The 16548-nt window shown below is 41.0% G+C and overlaps 1 protein-coding gene and 1 non-coding gene across 2 annotated transcripts in view; one reads left to right on the forward strand and one right to left on the reverse strand.

The window, feature by feature from the left end:
- The window catches only part of FLT3 (fms related receptor tyrosine kinase 3), a 103142-nt gene that overhangs the window by 85042 nt on the left and 1552 nt on the right, over nucleotides 1–16548 (forward strand). Inside the window, exons 19-23 of the mRNA XM_066258958.1 lie at nucleotides 1347–1474; nucleotides 5123–5245; nucleotides 7121–7232; nucleotides 7592–7691; nucleotides 8517–8622. Of these exons, the coding sequence (XP_066115055.1) occupies nucleotides 1347–1474; nucleotides 5123–5245; nucleotides 7121–7232; nucleotides 7592–7691; nucleotides 8517–8622 (569 nt within the window). The remainder of the gene's footprint in view (nucleotides 1–1346; nucleotides 1475–5122; nucleotides 5246–7120; nucleotides 7233–7591; nucleotides 7692–8516; nucleotides 8623–16548) is intronic.
- On the reverse strand, nucleotides 15020–15122 carry LOC136327923 (U6 spliceosomal RNA). The gene has a single exon (XR_010729978.1). It is a non-coding gene; the product is annotated as a U6 spliceosomal RNA (small nuclear RNA).

Raw genomic sequence — 16548 nt, forward strand, 5'->3', positions numbered from 1 at the left:
ACAAGAGTTTGTGCTAGCTATTTTTTAAAAATGTGTAAATGGAAAAGCATGTTTCACTTTGCTACTGTTTATAGACTTATGAATGCATATTTGCTTTAAAAGTAGTTAAAAACCAAGTTTATGTATGGGGTCCTAGGGTTACGACAGTCTCTACATATGACATTTTGAGTTTATGACACTCACTCCCATAAAAACTTTAAAAAATTGAGATGTGAGTGTTTTTGTTTAAGCCATTAAGTCATACTTATGGACTACGTGGGCGAACTAGTTTGGTTGCACGCAGTGGGAGAATACACAGTAACACAGATTTGAGTGAGGGAGTTGGCGTCTCCAGAACGCTTACCTACACCATTTTGGACTGTTAAAAGCGCAAGTGTTCCGTTTGTGTTAGGCTAGGGTGTGTTTCGACTTACAACAAAATTCAGGTCACATCACTGTCGTAGGAACGAAACTGTGTCATAACCTGAGGACCTCCTGTATTGTGAATCATATGTCAATTTATTTTAAGATTTTATTCATTATTATAAAGAAAGGAGGAAGGGGAAGTAAGAAGTATCAACTCATAGTTGTTTCATTTTAGTTGTTCATTGATTGCATGTTGTATGTGCCTTGACTAGGCAAGCCCAGGGTTTCGAACTGGTGACCTCAGCATAAAGTGGATAAAGATCTACTGCACCACCACAGGCCAGGCCATATGCCAATGTTTAACTAATAACCACTCAAGGCTGTTTTATTTGTCAGATTATTCCTTTTAAAGTCATAAGTGAATTAGAGCCAGTGCTACCCTGGTGAGTGGAAAAGATGCTGCTGGGTTCTGGAGTCAGACAGAAGTTGGGCTAACCTCTCGCTGGTTCCTTTGCTTTCTGGCTGGATGTCTTTCGATAAATTACTTAACCATCCGAGTCACAATTTTCTCATTGGTAAAATTGGCTTAATGATACTACCTTATAAGACTACTAGAAGGATTAAATGGAAGAAAATTAAGTGTGCAATATGGTGCCTAAAATGTGTGAGGTTGGTGTGAATTATTTTCCTGATGTGACAAAACTAGGCTAGTGCAAAAGAGGAGCATCTGAGACTCCTGGCTGACCCAGAGGCCGTCTATCACCAGAGCAGCTAGGGAGTTAATTTAACTCTCTAAGCAAAAAGAATCTGTAGGTAACTTCCTAGGCTGCTGCACTGTCCTCAACGTAGCCAGCCCAAGAGCTTCCAGGACAATGACTTAGGGCTGCACTTGCATGGCCTGGCACCTCACTTCTCTGTGGCTTTAATCACTTCCCTGTAGAGATTTAATAGGCAACTTCTTAGAGGTTTTGGCAAAAATGAGGACCAGTTTTATTTTACAGATGAAATTGAATATGAAAACCAAAAAAGGCTGGAGGAAGAAGAGGACTTGAATGTGCTTACATTTGAAGATCTTCTTTGTTTCGCTTATCAAGTTGCCAAAGGAATGGAATTTCTGGAATCTAAATCGGTAAGCTCCTTAAGGAATACATGAACAACACAATAGCAAGAGATAATTCTGAAAAAGAAAAGTGCTTTTTTTTTTTTCTCTTGTTTATTTTAACTTATATCCCTTAGTCTATCTTTCCCAGCCTTGTCCACTGTTGGAGTCACCTAGAATGTTACCTGGCTCTGGGCTAATGATAGTATAAAGGCTCTGGAACCCTTATTGGATAGTTTTGTTATAGCCCTCCTGGGCTACCCTGACACGTCTAGACAGGGGGTCCTCAGAAATCCCTCCTCACAACTAGGTGTAGCAACGTTGGTTCTTCCTTAGATGGTTCAGGTTGTCAGGCTGTATTTTACACATGGGCATTTGACGCAGGGGGTGAGTGGAGGCTCAAACACAGAGTTCCCTGCTTGCCAGCGCAGTCATCCTGGGCGCCTTTGTCTGTTTTGTGATGTCCTGAGATGTGCCAGCAACCCTGGGGGCTGGCACCATCTCCTCTGCTGCTAATCCCGGATCTTCCAGGGCTGGGAAGAGAAGGTCCTGGAACCCACTTCCAACCACTGTCTGCCTCAGTTTTGTGTTCTTTCTATACTGTCTCTGACATTTCATTCTCCTGCTTACCAGCAGAGTCAAGTCCTTTTTGGCCTCATTTACTGGCCTTCCATTATCATCTCTTCACTTTCCAAACTTTTCCCTCCTCTCTTTTCTGAGTCTTTTGTACTCTTCCTTTTTCACTTCTTCTCCTCCACTTCCCTCCCCTCGCCTCCTCTATTTCTTTCTCCTGGAATTTGGAAAGAGTCATTTCAACTGTGTAATTTTCCTTTAAAAAATTAGTCCCTAGCCTGACCTGTGGTGGCGCAGTGGATTAAGTGTCGACCTGGAATGTGAGGTCGCTGGATCGAAACCCTGAGCTTGCCTGGTCAAGGCACATATGGGAGTTGATTCTTCGTGTTGCTCCCGCCCCTCTTTTTCTCCCCTCTCTAAAAGAAAGGAAAAAGAAGTCCCTAATTTAATGTTACATGTCAGTTACATCTTACTTTTTAAAAGATTAACAAGAAATAAATCAATATCTTTAAAGGCTGGAAAAAATTATATTCATAATAACAACTAAACCTACAAAACATCTTGAGATAAGCATAACAAGAAACATTTTTACCTGAAGCCTGTGAAACTTTGTTAAAGGGCAGAAAACCAGACCCAAATAAATGAGGTCTTCTATGTTTATAGGACAGCACTCATGTTTAAAAGAAAAAGTCAATTTTCTCCAAACTAATCTGTATACAGGAGTAGGCAAAAGTAGATTTACAGTTGTTTGTATGGAAAAGGAACTGTAGGTTATGATTATTACAAAAGCTTTATTAACTCTTTCACATACTCACAACTGTCACCCTACTGCTGCCCACCCTGTATTTAGCACAGTCCCAATTAGAAGTGCTAGGAATTTTTTCCCTTCAGTGATATTAAAAGTTCCTGTTATCTTCTTTGCTCTTCTTTTCCAAATTTGGGCATCCTTGTTCAAAAGTTTTTTAAAAAATTACTATCTGGTAGTATTTTCCCACCTTTCTTCTCTGAGGCACATTCTTCTCTTCATCTTCCTACCTGCTTGTCAGAGTTTCTTTATCCGAATAGTTCGCCTGCATGTCTACAATACTACTTTTATAGGGATCTTTGTAGACCGTGGAGGGTGGTTCACCTGGATCATCCAGCTTGGTTGGCTGCCTCTCGTTAAGAAAATACTGAGTGCTGCCCTGGCCAGATGGCTCAGTTGGTTGGAACATTGTCCTGAAGTGTAGAGTTGCCAGTTCGATCCCCGGTCAGGGCATGTGCAGGACCATATCCATGTTTCTGTCTCTCTTTCTCTTTCCCTTCCTCTCTTGCTAAAATCAATAAATAAACATTAAAAAAGAAAAGAAAAGAAAGGTCCTCTCCCCTCATTTCCCTGTAGGCCTCCCCCTGAATCATGTGGTGCTGTTTTCCCCCCCTCTCGGGTTGCTCCGCCTGTGCCTCTGTCGGCTCTGTGACTCCCTCAGACATGACTTGAACACTGGCTAGTGTGAAGCACTGTGCTCAGCGCTCAGGTATAGATAGATAAGAGCTCGTCATTCTAAGGGGAGGAAGAGGCAAGTAGACACTCAAGTCAGTGATTATTCTGTAGTATGATGAGTATTGTGTTCCAGTAAGATCTGGGAACCTAGGGGAGGGACAGACATGTCAGACAGGGGGAGGGGAGGTGGTATAGAAAGTGTGTCCAAAGGAAAACCAGCAGGTAACATTGGATGAGGTCAGGAGTACAGAATCAGGAGGAAGTTTGTTGAGAAAGGTCATCAGTTAAACATGTTGAATGTGAGATTCGCTGGGCAAAAATATAGGCTTAGTCCAGTAAATACTTGGCTGTGCCTATCTGAAGCTCAAGGGAACTGTTTGGGCTGGAACTAGAGATTTGGGTGGTGGTAGTTGCATTGTTGACTTTGGATGAAGTGGCTCTGGGGAGGAGGTGGAACCGTCAGAGCAGTAGGAGGAAAACAGGGGTGTGTGGCCTGCAGAGCTCACAGAGGAAGGACCTGAAGGAGAAGGGCTGGCCAGCAGTACCAGATAGAACCAAAAGGCCAGATCTTGCCTGGACTGGCACTATGCAGGTCATTGCTGGGCTTGGCCAGAGCAGCTGGGCAACCGGCTGGGAGGCGGGCAGTGGGCTACAGGGGCCTGGTGGGGAAGAGGGGGAAAGGTCAGTGGAGCCTGCAAGCCAACAGCACTCCCAGACACCTGGACAGGGAGGAAGGCGCGCTATTAGAATTTCAGTCATTATGGTTTTTGCTTTTATTTTTTAAGCATTGAAGACAGACCTTTGGATCTTTGCTACTACTAGTTCCCTTGTTAAATCTTCCTTCTTAGAGTTAATTTTCTTTTTAAAAATTTTTAAAAATTTTATTGATTTTTAGAGAGAAAGGACAGGAGAGGGGAACAGAGAGAGAAACACTGATTCATTGTTTCACTTATTTATGCGTTCATTGGTTGATTTTTGTACATACCGTGACTGGGGATCAAACCTGCAACTTTGGCATATCGGGATGACACTCTCACCAACTGAACTACCCAGACAGGGCCTAGAGTTAATTTTCTTGACACCACTTATATTAATGATGTCACATCATGTTTCAATTCAGGGATTCCTTCTAATTCCACTGTAGTCACCCTTCCCAAATTTATTTTTAGTTTTTTCTGAATATTTTCTTTGAGGTTACTCCATTTTATTACCAAAGCTATTTTCCAGTCAGGAAAGAGATTATTTTTTCCCCACTCGCACAATAAGAGTGCTGGAAGACAGCCTCTACAAGTCCCTTGGGTAGCTCAGCAGAGGATCCTGTTGGGTCTCTTGTTTATAAGAAGATAGACACTGGTTTAGTTTGTTCTCCTTCCTAAGAACCAGCCCCGTTGACCTTTGGGAATGTTGAATAGGTGGCACAATATCTGCAACCCTGGGAACTGGTGACCTGGGCCCTGGGGTTACTGACTGACTTGGTTACCCCCATGGCCCAGCACGGATAAGACACTGCATGAACTATCCAGTCCGTCATCTGTTATTCTTATTGAACTCAAAGCCAGAAGGAAGGTTGCACACTGTAAGACTCTACACCGTAACAAATAGCACTCTAATGTCCTTCCTTACAGTGCATCCACAGAGACCTGGCAGCCAGGAACGTGCTGGTCACACGTGGGAAAGTGGTGAAGATATGTGATTTTGGATTGGCTCGAGATATTATGAGTGATTCCAACTATGTCATCAGGGGCAACGTGAGCCTGCTCTTTCTTACGTGTTTTTGTACCATTCTTGTATTTTGTCATTGTCAGGGTGAATATCTACTCTCACAGCAGTGTACTGGTTAGCATCCAAACAAGCATCCTCACAGCAGTTTGCTTTCTTCTGTTTGACAGGTTTTCTGCAGTTTCAGGGAACATTCCGTCTGTAATAAAAGTTGAGCAAAACAGCAAAGCATCTATCCTTGGGCTAATTACAATAGGTCAGTTAGGGTCCTTTGAGTGCCAGCCACCCTTAGAAACAGATCTCACTACTTGTATTTATTTCAGTCCCCTTACCTATAAAGTGACTTTGGGTATGTTTTCAATAATGGACATAGCTCATAATTACCATAAAACACTTAAAATGCAACATGTAAATGAAATATTATACATAAAATTTTAAAGGCACAGTATTTAAATTAAAAATTAATGAATATTTGTCATCCTATTACTGTTACACAAGGAAACCTGAAATATGACTAAATCTATTTGTTTAAAAAAACAGGACAAGTGTACTATTTACAAGAGAACCATTAGAAATACTAGATGATAACATTGTGTAGTTGAAAGAATGTGGTTGTTAAGAAGTACGACACCTGGATTCAAGCCCCTAGTCTTCTTTTTGGCTCTTCATTGTAGGGGTTTCTAGCTGCTTTATTGTCCCTACTTGTAAAATAACAACAACAAATGCTGATGTTATGTTCACTGTGTGCATAGCACTGTTCTAGGTGCCTTGCCTATATTAATTCAGTTAGTACCAAAGTACCCATTAGTGGGTGTGGAAACTGAGGCACGGATATGTAACTTGCCTGTGATTACACAGCCCATGGATTAGGATATAAATGATCTGAGCCCAAGTCTCTGTGTAACCGTGGTTGTACAGTGCTTCTCATGAGGATTATGCACTGACCTCAATGTCGTTGAGAGAATGAACCAAAAACACCTGCATGAGAGCATCCAATAAATGTTAAAAATCAAATTCAGCTGTATTCCTAATAGACTCAAATAATCAACTGATTGTAGATCTGTGTTCATGGTAGCTGAAGTCACAAATATGATGAATGCTTATCTATGGCTCTGCAGTTTTTGCCCTGCTGGCTGGTGCTCTCTTAGGTGAGGAGCTCAATCACATTTGCAACCATAATTGATCAAATTAGCCAGACTAGCCTGCTTGATTCTATCAGCTCACCAGCTTGTGGAGGATTTAAGATAGGCTTTGTATCTCAAGCTTTGATTTTACTTGGCAGAATAAACTTACACTGTGAGGGTCTCCCCAACCCATGTAAAAGAAACTAGTACACAATGCCCTTGGTCCCTGTCTTGACTCTTATCTGAAGTGGTACTTATTCAAAACCCCCGTTGCATGCTACTGGAAAGTATTAAAGCCACAGCTATCATTTCTGGAAGTGATGACATGTGCTCCCTTTACCACATTCTTGTGGAGAGCATTTTCAAGAAGCATTCTTCCAATAAATGCTTTAACAAAATAATGCACCAGTTCACTAGAATCCACTCACTTCTGGGCAACTGACTGCCAACCTCTGAATGGAAAGTGTCCTCTTTTAAACTTCCCAATGCAAGCACAAGTTTTTGTTCAAGATTAGTTTTAAAGAAGTTTGGGTGAAAAATAAAAAGAAGTATGGGTGGTTTCTTTGTGTTTTTGTTTATTTGTTTGTTTTGTTTTTAAGGCTACAATGTTAGAATGTTACAATGTTAATTTGAAATGAAACACTCCTGTGCCAGGAATAGATTTTTTCAAGTAAGCATTGAGGGCCTTAGGAAGATAAAATGTATCATCTAGCATAGGAGAGACAAGAGGTAATATTTGTCCATGGAAAACTTACCTTTGATCTCTTGGGTTTTACACAGGCCCGCCTGCCTGTGAAGTGGATGGCTCCTGAAAGCTTATTTGAAGGAATTTACACAATCAAGAGTGATATCTGGTCCTACGGAATATTACTCTGGGAGATATTCTCACTTGGTAAGTTTTGTCATTTGCTACACTCTCTGGGTTCTGGGCTTCTGGATGGTCTGTTCCTCTGTGCTCCTCCCCAGCTCCCAAATCAAAGAGTAGATGAAATGCCACCTCTAATGTGCCCAGAACCACAGAGTCTTATCTCTGGTGTGACAGGTGCCACTTGATGTTTTATTTGCTGGTGTCAACAGTTTTGTCTTCAGGCTGTAGCTGCTTGACAGCAGGAACGGTGGCTTCACCTTGTAGCCGCTGGAACAGCTCACTGTCTCGCCCACAGGAGATCCGCATACATGTCTGTGAAATGAATGAATGAGTAAACAAATGCAGAATGAATAAATGCTTATACTCTCCAATGTTTTCCTCAGGTGTCAATCCTTACCCTGGCATTTCGGTTGATGCTAGCTTCTACAAACTCATCCAGAGTGGGTTTAAAATGGACCAGCCATTTTATGCTACAGAAGAAATGTAAGTGCACACAGACGGCACAGTGGCTAAAATCAGAAATGTACGATCTGTCTAGTTTCCAATCCAGGAAAAGAAAATAAAACTCCTTAATGCAAAGCTCATATGATTCCTCCTTAAAAAAGAAAACTCCTTTGTGTTTGGGGGGAGGGGGGTTCTGAACAAAACTGAACCTTTCCTGCCCAAAGGTGCTTACTTCTGGGTTTCAATTCCTTTGCTTGAGGGATCTATAAACGTGCTAAGGCTCAATCTCCTGACTTCTGGTCCACATTGTTGTTGTTTGTTTGTTTTTTGAGAAATAGAAAGAAAGAGACAGACAGACAGAGAAGAGAGATGAGAAGCATCAACTCGTAGTTGCATCACTTCAGTTATTTTTTCATTGCTTCTCATATGTGCTATTTGGAAGGCTCAAGCTAAGTCAGTGACCCCTTGCTCAAGCCAGCGACCATGGTCATGTCGATGACCCCCCCTCAAGCCAGCGACCCACAATTGATTTGGCAAGCCTGCACTCCAGCATGAGATGAGCCCATGCTCAAGCCAGGAACTTGGGGTTTCAAACCTGGAACCTTAAGCATCCCAGGTTGACACTCTGTCCACTGTGCCACCACTGGTCAGGACACAGTGTATTTTTTAAAATGCATTCCTGTCCACCATTGAATCTGTCCTTTCTGAGATGAGTTCAAAATCTAGCCAAGTACTTGCCCTGCAACAAACATGCCATAAATAAGTGGCTGTCTGGCACTCAATGGTGCTTCATTATGTGGAAAAGGATTCCCTTTTCTCTGTTCAGATTTCTGCACCTTGCTCCTTGTTCTGTTGCTTCTACAGATACTTAATAATGCAATCCTGCTGGGCTTTTGACTCAAGGAAACGGCCGTCCTTCCCCAACCTGACTTCATATTTGAGATGTCAGCTGGCAGACGCAGAGGAAGCGGTAAGTGTCAGCCCGCCCTTGCTTGAGCAGGACTAGAAAGAAGGCAGTGAGAACACTTGTTGCTGGTTTCCTAAAAAACAAAGGCACCAGGTTGTCTTCCTCACTCCAATCTGTCCTGGTTGCCCTTCAAAAGTTGTGTGGGTGATACACCTGAAACTAATATAATGTTGTATGTCCACTGGAATTGAACACTTTTATTAAAAAAATTAAATTTAACTTAAAAAAAGAAGAAAAAATAGTATGGGTGAGACATACTTATTGATAAGTGGTTTTAGGGGGGAGGCAAAAGCTTTTCCTGAAGATTTTAGCCAATTGATTAAGAAATGCTTTTAACTGTCTGGTGTAGAGACAACTAAGTAAAATATAATCCCTGACCTGCCTTTCCTAATTCAACAGGAAGCTTTGTACATGCAATCATGTGTGTAGTAGGGTGTAAAGAACACTGACCTAGAGTCATGAGACTCTAATACCAGCTCCCCTGCTCTGCCTCCTCAGAGCTGTGTGGACCATGGCATGTCAGCTTATTTCTCTGGGCCTTAGTTTTCTCTCTGGTAAAATGGGTTGTAAGCTAGATGATCCTTAAACTTTGGGAACATGGAATTACTTCGATGACTCCTCCCATCATCGGTACCATGTGGGGTAGCAAAAGGAGCCATCCCCTTGGGGAAGTGAACAAAAGATGGCACCTTGCACTCCCTGTGCCTACGTTGAAATCTTAGCTCCAGCCTGACCTGTGGTGGCACAGTGGATAAAGCATCAACCTGGAATGCTGAGGTTGCCGGTTTGAAACCCTGGGCTTGCCTGGTCAAGGCATGTATGAGAGTTGATGCTTCCTGCTCCTCCCCCCTTCTAGAGCATTTTATGAATTTGACTCCAATGGCAAGAGAAGTGAAGGCAAAAATTAATGAATGGGACTACATCAGACTAAGAAGTTTTTGCTCAGCAAGAGAAACTGATAACAAAATAAACAGAAAGCCAACTAAATGGGAAATGATATTTTCAAACAACAGCTCAGATAAGGGCCTAATATCCAAAATATACAAAGAACTCATAAAACTCAACAACAAACAAACAATCCAATTAAAAAATGGGAAGAGGACATGACAGACACTTCTCCCAGGAGGAAGTACAAATGGCCAACAGATATATGAAAAGATGCTCATCTTCATTAGCTATTAGGGAAATGCAAATCAAAACTGCAATGAGATACCACCTCACACCTGTTAGATTAGCTATTATTAACAAGACATGTAATAGCAAATGTTGGAGAGGCTGTGGAGAAAAAGGAACCCTCATACACTGTTGGTGGGAATGTAAAGTAGTACAACCATTATGGAAGAAAGTATGGTGGTTCCTCAAAAAACTGAAAATAGAACTACCTTAGGACCCAGCAATCCCTCTACTGGGTATATACCCCCAAAACTCAGAAACATTGATACGTAAAGACACATGCAGCCCCATGTTCATTGCAGCATTGTTCACAGTGGCCAGGACATGGAAACAACCAAAAAGCCCGTCAATAGATGACTGGATAAAGAAGATGTGGCACATATACACTATGGAATACTACTCAGCCATAAGAAATGATGACATCAGATCATTTACAGCAAAATGGTGGGATCTTGATAACATTATACGAAGTGAAATAAGTAAATCAGAAAAAAACAGGAACTGCATTATTCCATATGTAGGTGGGACATAAAAGTGAAACTAAGAGACATTGATAAGAGTGTGGTGGTTACGGGGGGAGGGGGAAAAGGGAGAGGGAAAGGGGGAAGGGGAGGGGCACAAAGAAAACTAGATAGAAGGTGACAGAGGACAATCTGACTTTGGGTGATGGGTATGCAACATAATTGAAAGACAAGATAACCTGGACTTGTTATCTTTGAATATATGTATCCTGATTTATTGATGTCGCCCCATTAAAAAAATAAAATTAGACCCTGGCCGGTTGGCTCAGTGGTAGAGCATAGGCCTGGCGTGAGGGGGACCCAGGTTCGATTCCCGGCCAGGGTACATAGGAGAAGCGCCCATTTGCTTCTCCACACCCCCCCCCTCCTTCCTCTCTGTCTCTCTCTTCCCCTCCCGCAGCCAAGGCTCCATTGGAGCAAAGATGGCCCGGGCGCTGGGGATGGCTCCTTGGCCTCTGCCCCAGGCGCTAGAGTGGCTCTGGTCGCAGCAGAGCGATGCCCCGGAAGGGCAGAGCATCGCCCTCTGGTGGGCAGAGCATCAGCCCTGGTGGGCATGCCGGTTGGATTCTAGTCGGGCGCATGCGGGAGTCTATCTGACTGTCTCTCCCGGTTTCCAGCTTCAGAAAAATACAATAAATAAATAAATTAATTAATTAATTAATTAAATTAAAAAAAAAAATCTTAGCTCCACTGTCAGCTTATGTGATTTAAGTCACTTAAACTTTTCTGGGGTCTGTTTCCTTATCTGAAATATGGCATTAACAAACCTTACTTCATGGATTTGTAAGGAGTAACTAAGATGACTTATGTGAAAAGACATAACACGTAACAGGCACTTAGTAGTTACTCAATAAATGTTAATTAAATACAAATCTGATTTTTTTATATGGAGAGTCTTGTTTTGAAATGATTAAGTGTTCAATTCTGTACTCTCTCTAGAGGCCTTTGTAAATGGTATCTTCTCTACTATTATTTCTTAAAAATTACATATAGAAACTAAGTTACTATGAGGAAACTAGGTCAAAAAGGTTAGGGGACATAGAAGACCCCTAAAGGACTATAGGCTATTGAACAGATGGCCTACAAACAGTTAATAACACTATGAACTAAACTGAAAGAGGAGTTATAGAAAGAAACAAGAAATGAACTGTTGGAGTAAAGAAAAAGGGTCTAGTGATTTGTACTTGTTGGGGAGTTAGGTACAGATGTACAGACGTGGTCTCTGAGCTGTGCTAGGAAGAATGTGTAGCATTTTGGCTATTGGGGAATGGAGGGTTAGTAGTGTGTTCCATGATGAATGAGAAATATGAAGTCAAAGTTGAGAATAAGAATGGGAAATAAGTGATTGTGGATGGAGGAAACAAGACTGTGAAGGTACTGTAACCAGGTGGGGAGGGTCCACTGCGGTGAGAGCCCCTTGGCTAGGTCCAGACCACCTCAGCCTTGGTGCACAGTTCTCCTTTCATGTCCTCACACCCACAGAGTGTTCAAATCCCCTTTTCTCTGTCCAGGGAGCCATCAGGAATGGAAGGGCAAGCTCTCCATAGATGATGCTTCAGCTGAAGGTATCCATGATCAAAGCAGTGCTCCCCCCCCAATTCCTCCCTCTCTCCCTGACCATCTGTGATGAAAGGTTCCTTTTCTTACCAGAGGCTATAGGAGCCTCTGGTAACAGCGGCAGTTTCTTTAGGTAAATTAGAAAAAGGCACCCTTCCGGGTCGGATGAGTACACCAGGAGGAGTTCCTGACTCGATGCCTGGGGAGCAGAGCACAGGGGTGTTCAGTCCTCACTTGCCCACTTGGCTGGGCACCATCGAGCCAGGTGTAATCTGTATGACCAAGCCAGGCAGCTCTGCCCGCTCTGAGCAAACCCTGTCCCTCCTCTGCTGCTGCTCCATCTTCGCACATCTTAGCACAGTCATATCCAGTCTGTCAGATGGGAAAATAGGCCTGGCCAGCAGACTTTGCCTGGGATAACCTTTCTGGAGTTCATGCAAATAGAGTAGACTCTCTGTTTGTGCTTCATCATGGACTAGGGAAAGAAAATGGCCCTCAGAGAACAGTGAGAAGGGAGGGAAACACAGAAAAAATGTAGGTTAATCTTAGATGTAACCCAACCCTGATAGTATGGAGTTAGAGCAGGAAGATCATTGAATAACCTGCTAAAGCATCATTTAAACAGTGGTGAACCAATGAAGATTTTAGAGCAAACAAACATACTTCAAGATTCATTTTAAAGATCCATATCACTGTGTGGTGATGGGTGTTAACTACATTTATGTGGTGATCATTTCACAATATATACAAATATTGACTCACTTTGTCATACACCTGAAACTATACTGCTCACAAAAATTAGGGGATATTTTATCGCTTCATATTCATTTTGAAATATCACCTAATCTTTGTGAGCAGTATAATATAGTGTGCTAGCGAATTATACCATAATTAATATAAAAGATGAGCCAGATCAAATAGTCTCTTCTTTCTAAAGGATCCCCTCACTTCCCCAGTCAGATTTCAGGCTACTTCTTTCAAGCTCTGTAACACTTTTGCTATGACTCAGTATGAGATGCAGATCATGCTGTATGACAATTTTGCATTACAGGTCTGTCTTTCTCATCACTGGACTTGATTCACAAGAGCAGGGACAGTGTGCTGCTCATCCTTACATCATCTGATAACGTCCCATTGTCAGTAGACAATAACTGGTCCCTAAATAAGAAAATGAATGTAGATTAGAGGCCACATCTGTGCTGTTTGTCATTGTTTATGCAGTTTAGCATATGGAAGGTAGAAGCAAATATTTCTAGAAGGAAGGAAAGGGAGCAAAAAAGTAAATTTGGGAAAGCAAAGGCAAAAGAATGAAAGTATGTAAGGTAAGAGGTGAGGGAGGGCAGCAGTGGAAGTGAAGCGAACACTGGAGCAAAAGAGGGCAGTGGCCTCGGGGCCTCAGCTCCCATTATTTCTCCTCTCATACTAGCCCTATAAATGACAGGAAACATGTATGTCTATATTTTAAAACAAGTGAGGTCATCATTGCCTTTGAAAGCAAGATCTTTGTGGACCAGAAACCATGGACAGTTCCTGAGACGATGCAAGCAGTAGAGATTGGACAACAGAAGAGGCTTTGAAAAAACAAGGAAAAATGCTTTAATAAAAGGGCAGGAAGAGCCCTGGTCAGTTGGATCAGTGGTAGAGCATCAGCCCAGCGTGTGGAAGTCCCAGGTTCAATCCCCGGTCAAGGCACACAGGAGAAGCGACCACCTGCTTCTCTACCCCTCCCCCACCTCTCTTTCTCTCTCTCCTACCCCTCTTCCATAGCCATGGCTTGAATGGTTCAATCAAGTTGGCCCAGGTGCTGAGGATGGCTCCATGGCCTCACCTCAGGCACTAAAATAGCTCTGAGCAATGGAGCAGTGGCCCCAGATGAGCAGAGCATCAGCCCCAGACGGGGGTTGCCAAGTGGATCCTGGTTGGGGCACATGTGGGAATCTCTCTCTGCCTCCCTGACTCTCACTAAAAAGAAGGGGGGGCAGAAATAGGTCTAATGGGACTTTGCAAAAGTTCGGCATTGGAAGTGGCCATGCTGTAAATAAACAAAAGGCTAAAATGGGAGTGAGAAGTGAAAGTATAACTACTGGTAAAATAGAAATATATAACCTCAGGTTCAGTATAGAGGGGAAAAAAGCACTATGGAAAAGCTGATCGATCCAAAAAATGAGGAAGAAAGAAACAAAGAGAATAATGGCAATAGAAAAACAAAATGGCAAGAATTAACAAATCCACTTAAGAAAGAGAATTTCAAAATAAATAAAATTATCATACAGGCCACATTCACTAAACTTAATGCAGTGAAATGAGAAATTACCAGTAATAACCCAAAAAAGGCCCAAAGGCATATGTCAGAAATTAAAAATCAAGTCTGATTAAAAAGGAAAAGGAAATAAAAATGGACACTGCTTATTTAAACCTGTGGGAGTTGGCCAAATTTATAACTCTAAATTCATTTATTACAAAACAGAAAAAAATTAAAATAAATGACAATTTTCAACTTAAGAAACTAACAAAAAAATGAAGAAGAAAGAGGAAGAAGAGGAAGAAGGGAATAAACAAAGCAAAAAGAAGGAATTAATAGAGATAAAGGCAGAATTAATTAAACAAAGGGCAGCAGCAAAAACAAATAATAGGTGATGATAAGGAAAACCAAAAGTTGCTTTTTGAACAAAGAATAGTAATAATAGAATAGCTAACATTTTGTGAATGTTTGCCATATACTCTACTAACATATGACCTGTAATAATTTATTTAACCCTCACACCAATCTTACAAAGGACCTTCTATAACACCTCTGTTGCAGATCAGGAAGTTGAGGTACAGACAGGTCAAGTCATTTGCTCAAAGTAACAGTGCATGCCAGACTTAAGATTTGAATACAGCAGTCTGGCCCTAGTCTATATTGTATATTAATAAAATATATAAATATGTCACTATGAAGACACAGTTAAGAAAAAAAGGAAAGCACAAATGAATAGCATTCAGAATGAAAGTAAGAACATAACTATGGATAGAAAAAACATTTTTAAAAGTATAGAAAAATAAATCATATATGCCTCTTTATACTGAACACACTCAATACACTATAAAACCTAGGGTTTAAAGTTTTTATAAGGAGAACATACTCATGTACTACTCTAAATATATATATATTTATGGACCGCTTTACAAATTTGCATGTCATCCTTGCACAGGGGTCATGCTAATCTTCTCTGTACTGTTCCAATGTTAGTATATTTGCTGCCAAAGCAAGCACTAAAAAAATTCATTTAAAATCACTTAAAGAGATGGAAAGGAAGACATTAAATGTGACATAATCAGAACTAGACCCAGTAACTGTAGGTGTAGATTGGCTGTAGAGGTAGAGACAGCATAATGATGTAATTCCAAAACTTCTAGTCTGTGGGGCTGGATGAATGGCAGTGTGTTAAGTGAAATGGCAAATACAGGAAGAAGAGAAAGTTTGGAGATAAAAGACAATTTAGGTTTGGAGATGTTGGATTTTAAGTGTTATTGGTATTTTTTGTCACAGTGTTCATTAGCTGGTTAGAAATTCAGTACCAGAGATATACAGCAGGTCCAATAAGTCATAACCAACTGCTATGTTCACTTCACAGAAAAGATGTATTGTTATCATTCATCCTCAAGGACACAGGCGTACTGTCATTTTGCAGACCGAATTCAAAAGACCATATATATATGGTCTACTGGAAAGTTCTGTCCATTTCTATCACAACAAGTTTCGACACGTAAGCACGTTTATTTGGCGCATGTGTGCCTCTCTATTTTTATCACTTAATGTATACATACTGACGTAGCAAATTAACTAAAACAAAGTTGATTGACGTTAGTCTTATGTGTGAAGCGATAGTGTACCCATGGCTACTGATAAAGTTCATTTACGCCACTGTAATTTTTACGAATTTCAACAAGGAAGAAATGCTACAGAAGCATGTCTGTCACATCCACTATATTCCCCGGACTTAGCACCCTCCGACTATCACTTGTTTTTGTCCTTACAAAATTTTTTGAAGGGCAAAAAATTCAAAAATGAAGAAGATATCAAACAAGCACTGGTTCAATTTTTTTGCATCAAAAGATAAAACATTTTTCAAAAATGGGATATACAAATTGCCCTCACGCTGGCAAGAAATCATTAATAATAATGGCAATTATATTATTTAATAAAGTTTATTGACGGTAAAAAAAATTTGTATTTTGTTTTATTCCAAAAACAGATAGAACTTTCCGGTAGACCATATATATATATATATATACACATTTTGTTTTCTAGAAAGAAAAATTCAGAGTATGAAACAGTTCATTCATTTAACGCTATAACTGATCATCAAAAACAAATAATAACAACAAAGACAATAACGAGGTGTGGGGGAATGGAGGAGTCTGTCAGACTTAAAATATGCACTGTCCCTACTTCCTAAGATGTTCTTATAAATAATTAAAAAACATGTCAGCCTGATATAAAAGGGCAAAGGAGGTTAGCAGACTATTCACAGTGAAATGCAAAAGGCCACTGAATATAGAAAAAAGCTGTTTAACTTTGCTTATCATGAAACATATGCAGATAGGGAGGGAGAGAAAACTTGTTGCTGGACAATGGACTAAGGATATGGGAGATTGTTACTACCCGCTGTAGGTAAGGTTCCTGGAAAAGCCT

This window comes from Saccopteryx bilineata, chromosome 2, assembly GCF_036850765.1.
Source record: "Saccopteryx bilineata isolate mSacBil1 chromosome 2, mSacBil1_pri_phased_curated, whole genome shotgun sequence".
Lineage (NCBI taxonomy): Eukaryota > Metazoa > Chordata > Mammalia > Chiroptera > Emballonuridae > Saccopteryx > Saccopteryx bilineata.